At 57.9% G+C, this 13,032-nt stretch overlaps 1 protein-coding gene across 1 annotated transcript in view; it reads left to right on the top strand.

Annotated features, from left to right (window-relative positions):
• The first annotated feature begins 6,131 nt into the window (after window positions 1–6,131).
• Window positions 6,132–13,032, top strand: part of PTDSS2 (phosphatidylserine synthase 2) — a 28,431-nt gene continuing 21,530 nt past the window's right edge. The window contains exon 1 of the mRNA XM_087822114.1: window positions 6,132–6,289. Within this exon, the coding sequence (XP_087678240.1) occupies window positions 6,132–6,289 (158 nt within the window). The remainder of the gene's footprint in view (window positions 6,290–13,032) is intronic.

Genomic DNA, 13,032 nt, shown 5'->3' with positions numbered 1-13,032 from the left:
GGGCTGATTCCCTTAGAAGAGAAGCTGGGGCATGAAGATGGAGGAAGAGGCAGATCCCCAAAAGAAACTGTCTCTTCTACCCTGATCCCCTGCCTTGCGGACGCCAGCTGGGGCAGGAGGAGCCCTTGGCATCCTGAGGATGTGTGGCTGGCCCCCAGGCTGCATGGACCTCTGAGGGGACAGCCCCACCAAGTCTTGTGGGCCCTAGGTAGTGACTGGGGAAAGCTCTGGACCACCCCAGAGTGCTGCCCCCAACAAGAAGGTGGGGTACCCAGGCTCTGAAAGCTGCTCCAAAGCTGAGGACACAGAGCAGGAGCTCAGCAGAGCAAGACACCTGGAGACCCTGAACCACGTGGAGGCAGCTGGAGGGAGCAGGGAGCACCCAAAGTGTCACAGGGGCACCCATGATGTCGTGGGGGCAGGGAGCACCTGTGGTGTTGGGATACAGCCTCGAGCAGCCTCTGCACCCCTGTGGTTCAGACCCAGGGTTGACATGTTTGCTCTGGGTTGCCCCAGGGATGACACAGCCCCACCCACATTTCTGCTTGGGGGACCCATGTCAGGCTGCAACAGCAGCCGGGGCCAGGGCTGAACTACGTGAGGTGGCAAAGACAAGGGGGGCTGGGGCAGCAGAGAGCTGTGCCACTCCGACAGCACACCCACCATGCACTGTGATTCATGCCATGGAAACTCCACGTAGTGTCGGAGAGAAGTGTCTGCAGGTGGCCAGACCAATAAAAATAACATATATATATTTTTTATATATGTTTTTATTGATTTTAGAGAGAGAGGAAGAGAGGGGGGAGAGAGAGAAACATTGATGAGAGAGAAACATCGATCTGTTGCCTCCCGCATGCACCCCACGGGGGATTGAGACCGCAACCTGGGCATGTGCCCTGACCCAGAATTGAACCAGTGACCTCCTGGTGCACAGGATGACACCAACCCACTGAGCCACACTGGCCGGGCCAGGAATCATTATTATTATTATTTTTAAAATCCTCACTGGAGGATATGTTTTCCATTGATTTTTTTGTGTTTTTTTTTTTTTAAAGAGTGGAAGGGGTGGGGTGTGGGAGAGAGAGAGAGAGAGGAGAGAGACACACACACACACATCAACTGGTTGCCTCCTGCACATGCCCTGACCGGGGCTGGGGATCGAACCTGCAACCCAGGTGTGTGCCCTTGACCAGGAATCAAACCTGCGATCCTTCAGTGCGCAGGCCAACACTCTGAGCACTGAACCACACTGGCCGGGGCAGCATTCCCAATTTCACTGCTGCGCAAACACTGGTCCTTCTCATTCCCACCTGCCGAGGGAGGGAGGGAACCTAAATTACATCCAGATCCTTTCTTCTCCAGAGTGGGCACCTGTGGCCCCTTGGGGCAAAGGCAGCCTCTCCAGCCCGGATGGGTGGGGGGAGGGCACAAGCCTGGCCCATCTGGAGAGAAAACGGGACCAGGCCTTTGGGAAGGCAACTCAGCTGTAAGAATCAAAAGTCTCAAAATTGCTTAAACTTTGGCTCATGAACAACTTTTTTTTAAAACTGCCCTAAGGAAAAAATCCAAAATAATGAAAGTATGTACAAATATGTCTTCCGAGGCAAAGACTGTGAGCCACCTGGAATCTAGACGGCCAACACTAGGCAAATGACTTGCGAACATGGCCTGTTCGTGCTGATTAATACCCAGGCTGATGCTTTCACAGGGTGTGTGAGACCATCGGCAGTGCTCACTTTATACTAAGTGAAAAAACACAGATTGCGAATGTATACATTTGTTGTTATTAATCCTCACGCGAGGATATTTTTTTCCATTGTTTTTTAGAGAGAGTGGAAGAGAGGGAGGGAGGGGAAGGAGGGGCAGAGGGGAAGAAGAACATGGGTCGCTTGCCTCCCGCGAGCACCCAGACCAGGGCTGGGGATCAAACCTGCAACCCAGGTACATGCCCCTGACCGGGAATCGAACCTTGGCCCTTCCATACCCAGGCTGATGCTTTAACGACTGAGCCACACCGGCCAGGGCAAGCATGCAGACATTTTAATCTCAATTAAGTTAAAAGTCATTAACCTACTGGAAGAGTAGAGGTAACACTGGATATTTCTATTTGCTTAATGACGTGAACTGCAGATGATGGAATCACGCTTTTCTTTCTTTAGTTTGTTTTTATTTTTTCAAATTTTGTGCAGCAAATACATCACTTTTATGAACTTTATTATTAAATTTACTGTATTATCATACTGAAGTCTATTATGAACTTTATTTCCCGGAGTCAGCCTTACCCTGTGCCTTGTTCTCGAGTGTGTCTTATGGAGAAGCCACAGTGCAGCGGGCCAGCCCCTCCAAGGCAGTGTGGCCCTGCCACCCTGGTGTTGGCAAACCTCACCCTGCTGTCTTGGGCAGAGAACTTCGGTGGAGGCCCACGTGGCCTCCTGCTCTTCCTGGTGGGCCCTGTACCCTCTCCCCTTCCCTTCCTCCCCTGACTCTGGGGAGCCTTGCCCCCCTGTGCCCTTCCCTCTGAGGACCTGAGAGCAGCAGGGGGCAGGCCCCATCCCCACTTCTCCAGGCACCTCAGACCCCTTTCACTGGGGGTAGTGGCCACCCCACAGGATGACAAAGCCTCTAGGAAGGGCCCCAGGTGAAATGCCACAGGCAGGAGCAAGCACCCCCTGTCCTCCAGACCCCAGTGGCCTGCATGTGGCCCGAAGACACTCTGATGCCTCACGGAGGACGCTTTTCAGAGGCAGCACAGGGCATCAGCTGGATTTGGGGCTTCCTGAGTCCTTTCTGAGGTGGTCCCAGCCCCCCCCCCTCCAGCGGTCATCCCCGCTGCGCCCTTCCCCAGGCGGGACACTCCTGACTCCCACTGTGTGGACAGCCCCACGATGACCACGTCCTCAAAGCACGCTGCCAACTCCTCTCACCCGCCACCTGGCCGGCCGCCCTCGCCGCTCCCCGGCCGCCGGTCTCCAAATCCTGCAGCGGACCCTGCGGGCCACGCGTGTCCGAAGGGGCGGGGTGAGCAGGGCTGCAGCCAGGGCGAAGGGCAGCGGTCAGGACAGGGACGGGCGGAGGTGGGACCCATCTACCAGGACCCGGGTGCAAAGCTGCAGGCGGAGGGCTCCCTGTGGGGTGCGGGGGAGTCAGCAGAGGCCGGGGGCGCCGGGGGCAGGGGCGAAGGGGCTGGGCGCGGGGCCACCAACCTCCCTGCGCTTCAGTTTCTCGGGCTCTAAACCAGAGACGAGAGCAGAACGCAGGGGTGTGTACAGATCACCAGAGTTCGCGTTGGTAACGCCTGGGAGCTCGTGGGCACCAGGCCAGAGCTCAAAGGCGACTGACAACAGGTGGCCCGCGCGCGGGCAGAGGGCGCCCCGCGCAGCCCCGGGTGGCCGCTGCGCCCGGCCCCGCCCCGCCCCGCCCCGCCCCGGCCCCGGCCCCGCCCCGCCCCGGCCTTACCGGTCCGTCCGGAGCCGGGAGGACTCGGGCGCGCCAGACGCCCCAAGGGGGCCGGTGCGTCACCCTGCCCGGCCTCTGCGCCCTGGAGAGGCCTCGGGGACCCGCTCTGCCGCGGGGGGAGGGGGGTTCTGGATGCAGTTTGGCAAAAAGAACAGACCCAGGAATGGGTCCCGACAGCGCCACCAGCTGGCGTGCGGGAAGAGGGGTCCTGAGGACGGCTTCAGGCCCGTGGGGTGCTTGCTGGAAAGGCCCGGCGCGCGGGAGCTGGCTTGCTCTGGGCGCCTTCTGCTCGTGGTCCCCTGTCACGTCTCCGGGCAGAGTGGGCCCCAACGCGTCCGTTTGTTCAAGGCCGGTGCCATAGGGACTGCATATCCTGGTTCCCCAACCAGGCAGCCACCTTCCTCATGACTCCCTGTGGCCTTCGGGATGGAGACCAAAGTCCAGCCCTGTCTGTCCTCTCCAACCCCCCCTCACTCATACGCACGTGCTCTCGAGATTGGCCACAGAGGAGCTGGATGCCAGGCCATGCTGGCCACCCTGGCAACCCTAGCTGGATAAGGCAGAAGCCTGAGGCAGGGAATGCGCCCAAGGGCAAGGCAGAGGGGAGCAGCCGGCTGTGAAGGCCCATGGCACACCTCCTTGAACCAGTGTTTCCTGGCAGCCTGTTGGTCCCCACCCTATCGGGAGGCTCCACATAGTGGTCAGGGCCTGAGACTCACGGTCCCATCACAACCGGACTCCATGCCTGGCAGGTCTGGCTGCGTACTGAGTGCAGGGGGAGCCCCTTCAAACATTCTGTTACGTGTATATTTTAACAGCTTTATTGATATATAACTCACATACCATACAATCCACCCATTTAGAGTGTACAGTTCACTAGTTTGTGGCTTTTAAAATATTTTTATTGATTTTTAGAGAAAGAGGAAGGGAGAGGGAGAGAAACATCTATGTGAGATCGATCAGCTGCCTCCTGAACGCCCCTTACAGGGGATTGAGCCCGGAACCTGGGCATGTGCCCTGATTGGGAATCAAACCGGCCACCTTTTGGTGCACAGAATGATGCTCGACCAGCTGAGCAACACCGGTCAGGGCCAGTTCATTCGTCTTTAGTATCGTCACAGATACGTGCCACCATCAGTCCACTGTAGAACATTCTCATGGCCCTGAAAAGGAAGTCAGTGCCCTTTAGCAGTCACTCCCCACTTCCCTTCCCCAGCCCCTGGTGACCACTAATCTACAGTCTGTCTCCACGGGTTTGCCTATTGGGGACATTTCATATAAGTAGGTCATATACTACGTAGTCTCTTGTGACTGGCTTCTTCCACTTAGCATAATGTTTCCCAGGTTAGCCCATGTTGCAGCATGTGTCGCAACTGCATTCCTTTTTAAAGGCCAAGTAACTTTCCATTGTGTGGATAGACACATTTTGTGTATCCATTCGTCAGCTGATTACCTGCATCCCATTTTTGGCCCTAAGGAATAATGCTGCTTTTATTATGAATAAAAGAACCCTCATTTAAATGGAGTCGGGAGGCCTGAAGGGGGAGCCCTCACACACAATTCCAGGTCAGACACCCCGAGGAAGAATCTCAGCTACAGACCCAACAGGAAAAGACACCCTGCATTCCCAGCAAGGTGTGCCTCTATTACCCCAGCCGGAGGAAGGAAGGCTCTCCCCTTGGCTCAACAAGCCCAGCCAATGGGAACCATGGCAACTTGGCCAAGGGGCAGCCACCACCACCCTCAACTCCCGCTTTCCTCCAGTGGACTTTCATTCGCAGCTTCCTTTATCGCTATGAAGTAACGTTCCTTCTTTTGTCTGCCGGACTTGCCTCTCGTTTCTGTGTAGCATGTTTGTTCCGAATTCCAGTTCTCTGCCGTTCCTGAATAAGCCCACTTTGCTGGTAACTAACTGGCTGTTTTATTTTTAAGGTCAACGCTGCTGTGAAGGTCTAGGTACACGCTGTGAGAGCACGTTTTCGTTTCTTTGGGTATATACGTAGGAGGGGAGTTGCTGGTCACAGGGTAACTGTGTTTAACTGAGCTGTCAGTCGGTCTCTCAGAGTGGCTCAGGCCTACGTGTTTTTGCGGGCCCGGTCTATATTAACAAACTGAGTCGCCCCAAAGCAGCAGGTCCCCGCTGTTCTAACAGGCCAATGTCACGAGATCCCGTGAAAGAACTAGCTGCAGGCTGGAGTCCAGAGCTGGGGCAGAGGGTCCACGGGGAAGGCGCCCAGGAGAGCGCGGGCGGGCCTGGGGGCTGGGGCTGGGGCTGGGGGCTGGGGGCCGGGCTCGGGCCAGGCCGCCCAGCGAGGGGGGTCTGCTGGGGCAGCCCCTGTGTCACCCGGCTCCGGGGGGGACCACACTCCCCCGGGCCAGCCCGCTCCGGTTACCTAGCAACTGGGAGGCATCCTTCCCAGCAAGCACCGCTTCTGACGCGTGAGGTCGGAGACTACGAGGCCCAGCATGCCCCGCGGCCCAGGAGCGCGGACTACACGTCCCACAATGCACCGCCTACCCTTTCCTCGCCGCCCCCAGCCCCGGCTCTCCCGAGACCCCGCCGGCGAGCGGCGCGGCCCTTTCCCTGCGCCCCGTGCGCCGTGCGCGGCGCGCTCGCGGTGACCCGCTGAGCGTGAGGTCAGGGCGCGGGCGGAGCGGCTCGGGGCGGCGGCGCCATGCGGAGGGGCGAGCGCAGGGGCGCCGGGGGGCCGCGGCCGGGGTCCCCGGTGCCCGCCGGCAAGGCCGCGCTGGAGGAGCCGCCGGACGGCGCGCCCGGGGGCCGCCGCAGCACCGAGTCCGAGGTCTACGACGACGGCACCAACACCTTCTTCTGGTGAGTGGCGCGGCGGCCGGGGTCCGGCCGGGGTCGCGGGGGCTAGGCCACGCCGTTGGGGCGCGGGGGGCCCGGGGGCTCCGGGGCCGGCGCCGCCCGGCCTCCCTGGGGTCCCGGCCCCTGCGGCCCCCTCCCCCGGGCCCCGGGGACGCGTCTCGGACCTCACCTGAGGCGGCTTTCCCTGACCTGCCTGCGCAGAGTCCACCTCAGCCCCGCGCCTCCTTCCCTCCGGGCGCCCGCGTCCCAGCCCAGCCTCGGGTCGGGCTCCGCGCTGCCTCCGCGGGGCCGGGGGTCGCGCCCCCGCTGGGAGGGGTCACGCGCCTGCCCCCGGGCTTTGGCGCTCGGGGGCTCGGGGAGCGGCGCTGGGCCGGCAGGTCCCGGGCGCGCTGCCGCCGGCGCGCGGCCTCGGTGCGGCCCTTCCCCGTCTCGTCTCCCCTGGCCCCCCGCGAGGGCCCGCGCCCGCCCCGCGCGCTGCTCCGCTCCGCTCCGCTCGGTGCCCGGGCCGTCCAACTGGAAGACCGACTGTCCGGCCCTTGAGCCCTGCGGTGAGCCCTGGTGGGGGGCTGAAGTAGACGTGCCCCTGCCCCTGGGAAGCGCGCGGGAGAGACGGGCCGTCTGAGCGGGACGGCGCCCGGGAAGCTGCTCCTGAGGGGGCCGAGGGCGGGACTAGGCGGCGCGGGAGGCTGCCAGGGAGGTGCGGCGCCCCCCGCGGGCCCGCAGGAGGGGCGCGTCCGGGACGCTGGGGTCCTGGTGTGTGTCGGACTCAGGAGAGATGCAGGAAGGCTGCTGTTGGGGCATCGCTTCTGCGGGTGCCAGCAGCTGCGACGGGGATGGCCGCCCAGCCCTGCTAGCGGAGACCACGCGCGGGGGCGTGAGGAGCCCGTGGGAGGGAGAGGGGTGGGCGCCTTCTCCACAGGGGCGGCCCCGAGCTGGACACGCTGCGTGTGCATCAGGCCTGTCCAGCTGTCCTGCTCAGACTGCAGGAGGGAGGGCACCGCCCTCTCGCAGACCAGCTGGTGACCCCCGAGACGCTGAGGTTCTGGGGCGCCGTGGCTGGGCCCCTACTGGGTGCCAGCGCCTCTGGAGCTGACAGGAAGCCTCTGGCACAAGCTTGGGACTCACAAGGCACAGAGCCTATGAAGGGATGGGGGTGTCCCAGCACCAGCAGGCGCCAGGGAGCACGCCCCACCCGGGCTGAGAACGACGGTCCTCAGGGCTCTTGGTCGTTCGGAAGTGGGGCCCCCAGACTGAAGCTGAGCCTGCCTGTGAAGAGGGCGACTGGGGTGGGCCAGGAAGGCTCGCTAGAGGGGGTTGCCGCAGGGCCGGCTGGTTTCAGGGACCTGCCTTACAGGTGGGTGGGCCTGACCCCCCACAGGTGTGAGGTGCCCTGTGCCCTGGGGCGGGCTGGCGACCAGGTCCGTGGTATGTGCAGCTTCTTGCTGCATCTCAGGCCTCTCTCCCTCACCTGTGCAGGTTACCAGCTACCTCCCTGGCGAGAATTACTTCCTTTTACCTGCAGAGCTTAGCCATTTAACCTTCTTCTGAGTTTTCCCTTACCGACTTGCTGTGCTAGGATTTTAAAGGCTCTTACTTTGTTTATTAGAGAGTCTTAGTAATGAGTGTTACAAAAAACTAATGACTGAAAATATGTATTTGTGGAAATGACTTTATGTTCCATAATCACTCAGAAACTTGTGTGTGGTTCAAAACCTTGTGTTTAATTAAGGTTTTCCTTTTCAAAGAAGGTTGGGCTTCTTTGGGGCCCCTGATGGTGGTGTGGAGGCCATGCACGAGGATTTGGGGTTTCTCTGTTACCACTTGTCAGCCACAGGGTGTGGGCTCCCCCAAACCAGGCCCAAGGGATGGGGTGTGAGGACCGCAGGTGTCCAAGGTGGCAAGGACCCTGCTTCTTCTGCTAATTGTGGTGGTCTTGAATGGGAGCATCCCACATCCACAGACACAGAGGAACTGCGTGAAGAAGTGTCTGCTCATGTCTAAAAATTGTTTGGTGGACGCCCTGGAGAGGTGCTGGTGACACACCACCTGTAGGTTGCAGGGCCACTGGGTTACCATGCTTCCTGAGCCCTCCTGAGTCGGGGGTGGATGGCTGGCTGTGATGTGTTGGGAGTACCTGCCATGTGCTTGGTCTCCCACGCTGCCCTGCAGTGAGCACCCTCAGGACTCAATGGCCGCCCACCTGCAGCGCACCTCACAGGAGACGGCAGGGAGTGGGGGTGCTTTAGGTGCCCGGGTTCCCGAGTACACCTTTCTCAGTCACTGTGGGTGAGAGGTTTGCCGGCATCACTCACGTCTGGGAAGCATGACTCCCCAGCTGTTGCCTTTTGGTCGTGTGGTCGGTGTCACGGCCCCGACACCCCTTGCATGCCTGGGCCATGCCTCTGGTCTGGCCTCTCCTGACGGAACGTTGTGCACTGTGTCCTGGCCACACCTCGTGTTTTCTCTAACAGGGTTGGCAGGCCTGCCTTCCTGCCCACTCGGCACAATGAGTGGGTGACTGACAACGGGGTATTTTCCACTCTCGGGGCAGGGAGCCAGCTGTCCTCACGCCCTCACCCTTGCCGAGCTACTGAAGTCACAGGATTTACAGCCGCTATGTCCTGTGCCCAGATCACAGGACGCAGACCTTCCCCAGAGTTATGCCTTAGCCATCACACCAGAGGGTGGCTTGTCCTTCTGGCCCTGGGGGTGGAGCAGGGAGCAGTTCTGCCTGCAGAGTCTCCTCGGTGCCCCGTTACTTCCACACGAGTGGAAGTGGGCCGTGTGAAGGCAAGGGAGCATTTCTGTTTAACCAGACTCGCAAGTTACTACTTCTGTGCTCTTTTAAAGATGGGGAAACAGTCTGAGAGATGAATCAAGTTGCTTAAGGTCAGAAATTTAGTGAGTGGCAAAGCTGATACTGAAATTCATATTTTCCGCGCTGTGCTTCATCTCCTCTCTGAGGAAGAGTATCAAAGCAGAAACTTAAACTTCACAGGAGACGCGAGGGAGAGCACGGGCCAGAGCCTGAGCAGCGGCCCGGGGTGAGGGGCCAAGGCCTCCCTGGGCCTTTCTGTGTCATCACAGCTGCATGTTAAGGTGCTGTGTGGGGGCTTGAGCCTCACTGTACAGCGGCTATGTCTGCACCCACACTTCTGTCCGAGGGAAATGGCTGATCTGGTTGTTTCTTCCCCAAAGTGCTGTCATAACTAATACATTGGAAGGTGCTCAGAACTACGAATGAGGTGCCTTTTAAACATCACTGCTGTCAGCACACAGAATCTGTAAAGTGATTTTGTAAATGTTTTTTAATCGGGAAAGCGGCTTATTTGTTTACTTTTTGACCCCCTTCACCCATTTCTCCTGCCCACCCCCCACCCCACCTCTGGCAGCCGCCAGTTTGCTCTCTGTATTTGAGTCTGTTGGTTTTAGATTCCACAGGTAAGGCAGATTAGCTGCTGTTTGTTTTTCTCTCACTTAGCATCATGCCCTCAAGGTCCATCCATGAAGCGGTGATGTTTCATTCTTTCTTATGGCGAGTAACAGGTGGCTGGGTATATCCAGCCGCCTGTGTTGATCAGCACTTGGGCTGCTCCCATACTGGGTGTCGTAAATAACGCTGTGGTGAACGTGCGGGTGCATGTGTACTTTAGGGTTAATGTTTTTGTTTTCTTCAGATAAGTACCCAGAAGTGGGATCGCTGGGTCAAAAGGCAGCTCCATTTTTAATATTTTTTAGAAAACTCCACACTGTTTTCCACAGTGGTTGCCCCAGTCTGCATTCCCACCAGCAGTGTGCCAGGGTTCCCCTTTCTCCACACCCTCGCCAGCACCTGTCATTTGTTGGTTTGTTGATGGAGCCATTCTGACAGGTGTGAAGTGATACCTTCTTGTGGTTTTAATTTGTATCTCTCCGATGATTACTGATCTTGAGCATCTTTTCAGGTGTGTGTTGGCTGTCTCTATGTCTTCTTTGGAAAACTGTTCAGATCTTGCCCCATTTTTATTTTTATTATTTTTTAAATATATTTTTAATTGATTTCAAAGAGAGAAAGGGAGAGGGAGAGAGAAACATCAATGATGAGTCATTGATCGGCTGCCTTCTGCACGCCCCGACTGGTGATGGAGCCCACAACTCAGTCCTGTGCCCTGACCAGGAATCGAACCTCAATCTCCTGGATCCTAGGTCGACGCTCCACTGCTGAGCCATGCATGCTGGGCTTGCCCATTTTAAAATATTTTTGCTATTGAGTTGTATGAGTTCTTTATATATTTTGGGTATTAACCACTTATCAGATAATATGATTTGCAAATAGTACCTCCCAAAGGGTTTCCTCTGCTGTGGAGAGGAGGAAGCCTTTTTAAGGATGACTTCATCATAATCTAATGGTTGAGGTCTGACTCTCCAGTGCCACTTGATTCTGGCTGTTCTGAAGTCTGTCCTGCTGCCCTTCCTCCGGGTCCTCGACCCTCTGTCCCTTTCCTGCCTCGGCAGGATAGACTGGGTCCTCCCTGTTCTTTACTCTGCTTTCCCAGGCCCAGTCGGTGGCTGCCCAAGTGGCAGTGTGAACATTTATCTTGGGGCAGAGAGTTGTCTTCATTTTTCAGGTAATCATTGTGTTTTTAGGTGAATGGAAAGATGCATGACCAGAGCTTCCCTTGCTCCTTGGCTGGGCCCCTAAAGAAACTACAGGAAAACCACTGTGTTTGTGGAAAGTAATATTAAGGACACCAGGGGATTGAAGTCGGTTAAGACACAGGACAAAATTTCACGCTCTACTTTGGCTTGTGGGCTGCAGAGCTGCTGTCTTGTGGGACACCCGCAGGGGACATGGGCACCTCTTAGATCCTGCAGGGACAGCCCTGTGCCCACCGAGGAGGGGCTGGTTGGAGTGCTAGTGTCCCTGAGCGGCACTGACCAGTTCCGGGCCCAGCTGTCCCCCTCTCTTCTCCAGGACACCTGGGCCATGTCTGTTTTGTCAGAGACACTTGCCCAGCATGAGAACCCTCCTGGTGGGGTGGCTGTCAGTCCATGGCTGGGTCCCTGGGACAGTCCTGCCTGTTTCCCTGGTGTGCCCAGCACACTGTTGGTCCACCTGCTGGGGGTTGGGTGTGCATTGGGCCCTAGGGGACCTGCTCCCTGCTCCTTCCTTGTCCTGTTCTGGGGATGGTCTTCTCGAGGCCTGCGGGACTGTTTGCTTGGGCCCTGAGCCCTGCCTCCACGCTGTCCTGGACTCCGACCTTGCACTCACAGTGGTGTCTTCATGACTTCTGGAGTCTCACTCTGACTCCCCAGGGCGTGCAGTTCTGCCAGCTTTTGCAGTTGTGGCTCCTGTAACCACCTCACCAGTGGAGCAAGCCACTCCCTCCCCCATGTGCAGGGGCCTCGCTCCCCTCCTTGGAGACCCGAGATCCAGTGCATGGCAGCTGATGCACCATCGCTCCTGCTGAGTTGGTGTTTGGGTCGCTCCGTGTGACTTTGTCATGCTTGCACTCTGGTAGCCCGCCCTCTAGGTCCCCTTCCTGTCCCCTTCCTGTCCTGCCTTCGTTTGTGTGTGTTCTACCTCAGCGCCTGGTCTTGTTTTCTGTCTGGTGTTTGGAGTGTTGCTCTGGGCTACAGTGAGCGTCCCTAAGCCCTCCCCTCCTGCTAGGCCACGTCAGGTCTCAGGGCTGGCGGACACAGCCGCTCTCCCTGGTCCTGAGGCATCTGAATCAGTAGTTCAGGTCCAGCCAAGGAACAGTCTAAGTCCTTCTGATGAGCTGCTCAGCCAGTGGTCTGTTTTCTTCAGGGCCCTGCTTGAATCCCATCCTTTCTATTAAAAAGCTTCTCTAAACCCAGAAAGACTAAACCTCCGCCCTACTTTCTTTATGTGCTGTTTGTAGTGTTTGGCGCTTACTCTTGTGCTTGTGGAGAGAATGGAGGTGGTGCTGGTGCCAGTGGTGGTGTTGCTAGGACAGCGCGTGTTTCAGAGACAGCACTGAACTCGGCCATTGTTTACCATCCCAGTTTCCTCACCTGTAAAATGGAAACAGTAATGCTCTGACACTCTCCTTTCCAAGTTGTAATAAAGATTAAGAATGAAAAAAAGAAAGAAAAATGTGCAAAGAAGAGTCAGCTTCATGTGCATTTGGGTGCCCTGTCCTCATTCCTGGTGGCCTGGTTGCCCCTGGTGTCGTCTCCCTGCTGCTTGAGACCTTCCTAGCAGTCCCTTTAGAGCAGGTGTGCTGGGCCCACGTCCTGTCGTCGTCCCTCCCTCCCAGAACCTTTAGTTCTGGAGGATGTTCTTGCTGGATAGGGAATCCCTCAACGTTGGAAGCATCTCCTGAGATGGTCACACTGAAGCTCCAGGGAGTTCCTCATCTCTGCAGAACCCACACTGCCTGTTGGGACCTGGGAACTGGGCCTGTGGCGCCCTTTGCAGAAGGCCCAGGCCAGTGTCTGTCACGGGCCACTGCAGGCTAGTCCCAGGCGGCTCTGTGTGCCTGCAGTCCTGGGCCTGAGTGCCTGTGGTCTGTTCCAGGTGAGCCTGCCGCTCTCCTCCCACACCAGGCTCTGAGGGTCATGCCCCAGGGGAATGGCAGGGACCAGAGCCCATGCTTCCCTCAGCGTCTGCCAGCTCTCCTGAATGAAGGCTCCCTGAGTGAGGGTGCACCCTTCCTGCTGTGGGTCCTGGTGTCTCTCACTGTCCTCCCTGTCTTGCTTATTGGTCTGTCATCTTGTGCATCTCAGATGTGGTCATTGCATGA

This window comes from Miniopterus natalensis, chromosome 11, assembly GCF_054644295.1.
Source record: "Miniopterus natalensis isolate mMinNat1 chromosome 11, mMinNat1.hap1, whole genome shotgun sequence".
NCBI lineage: Eukaryota > Metazoa > Chordata > Mammalia > Chiroptera > Miniopteridae > Miniopterus > Miniopterus natalensis.
This window is presented reverse-complemented; position numbering and strand designations above follow the sequence as displayed.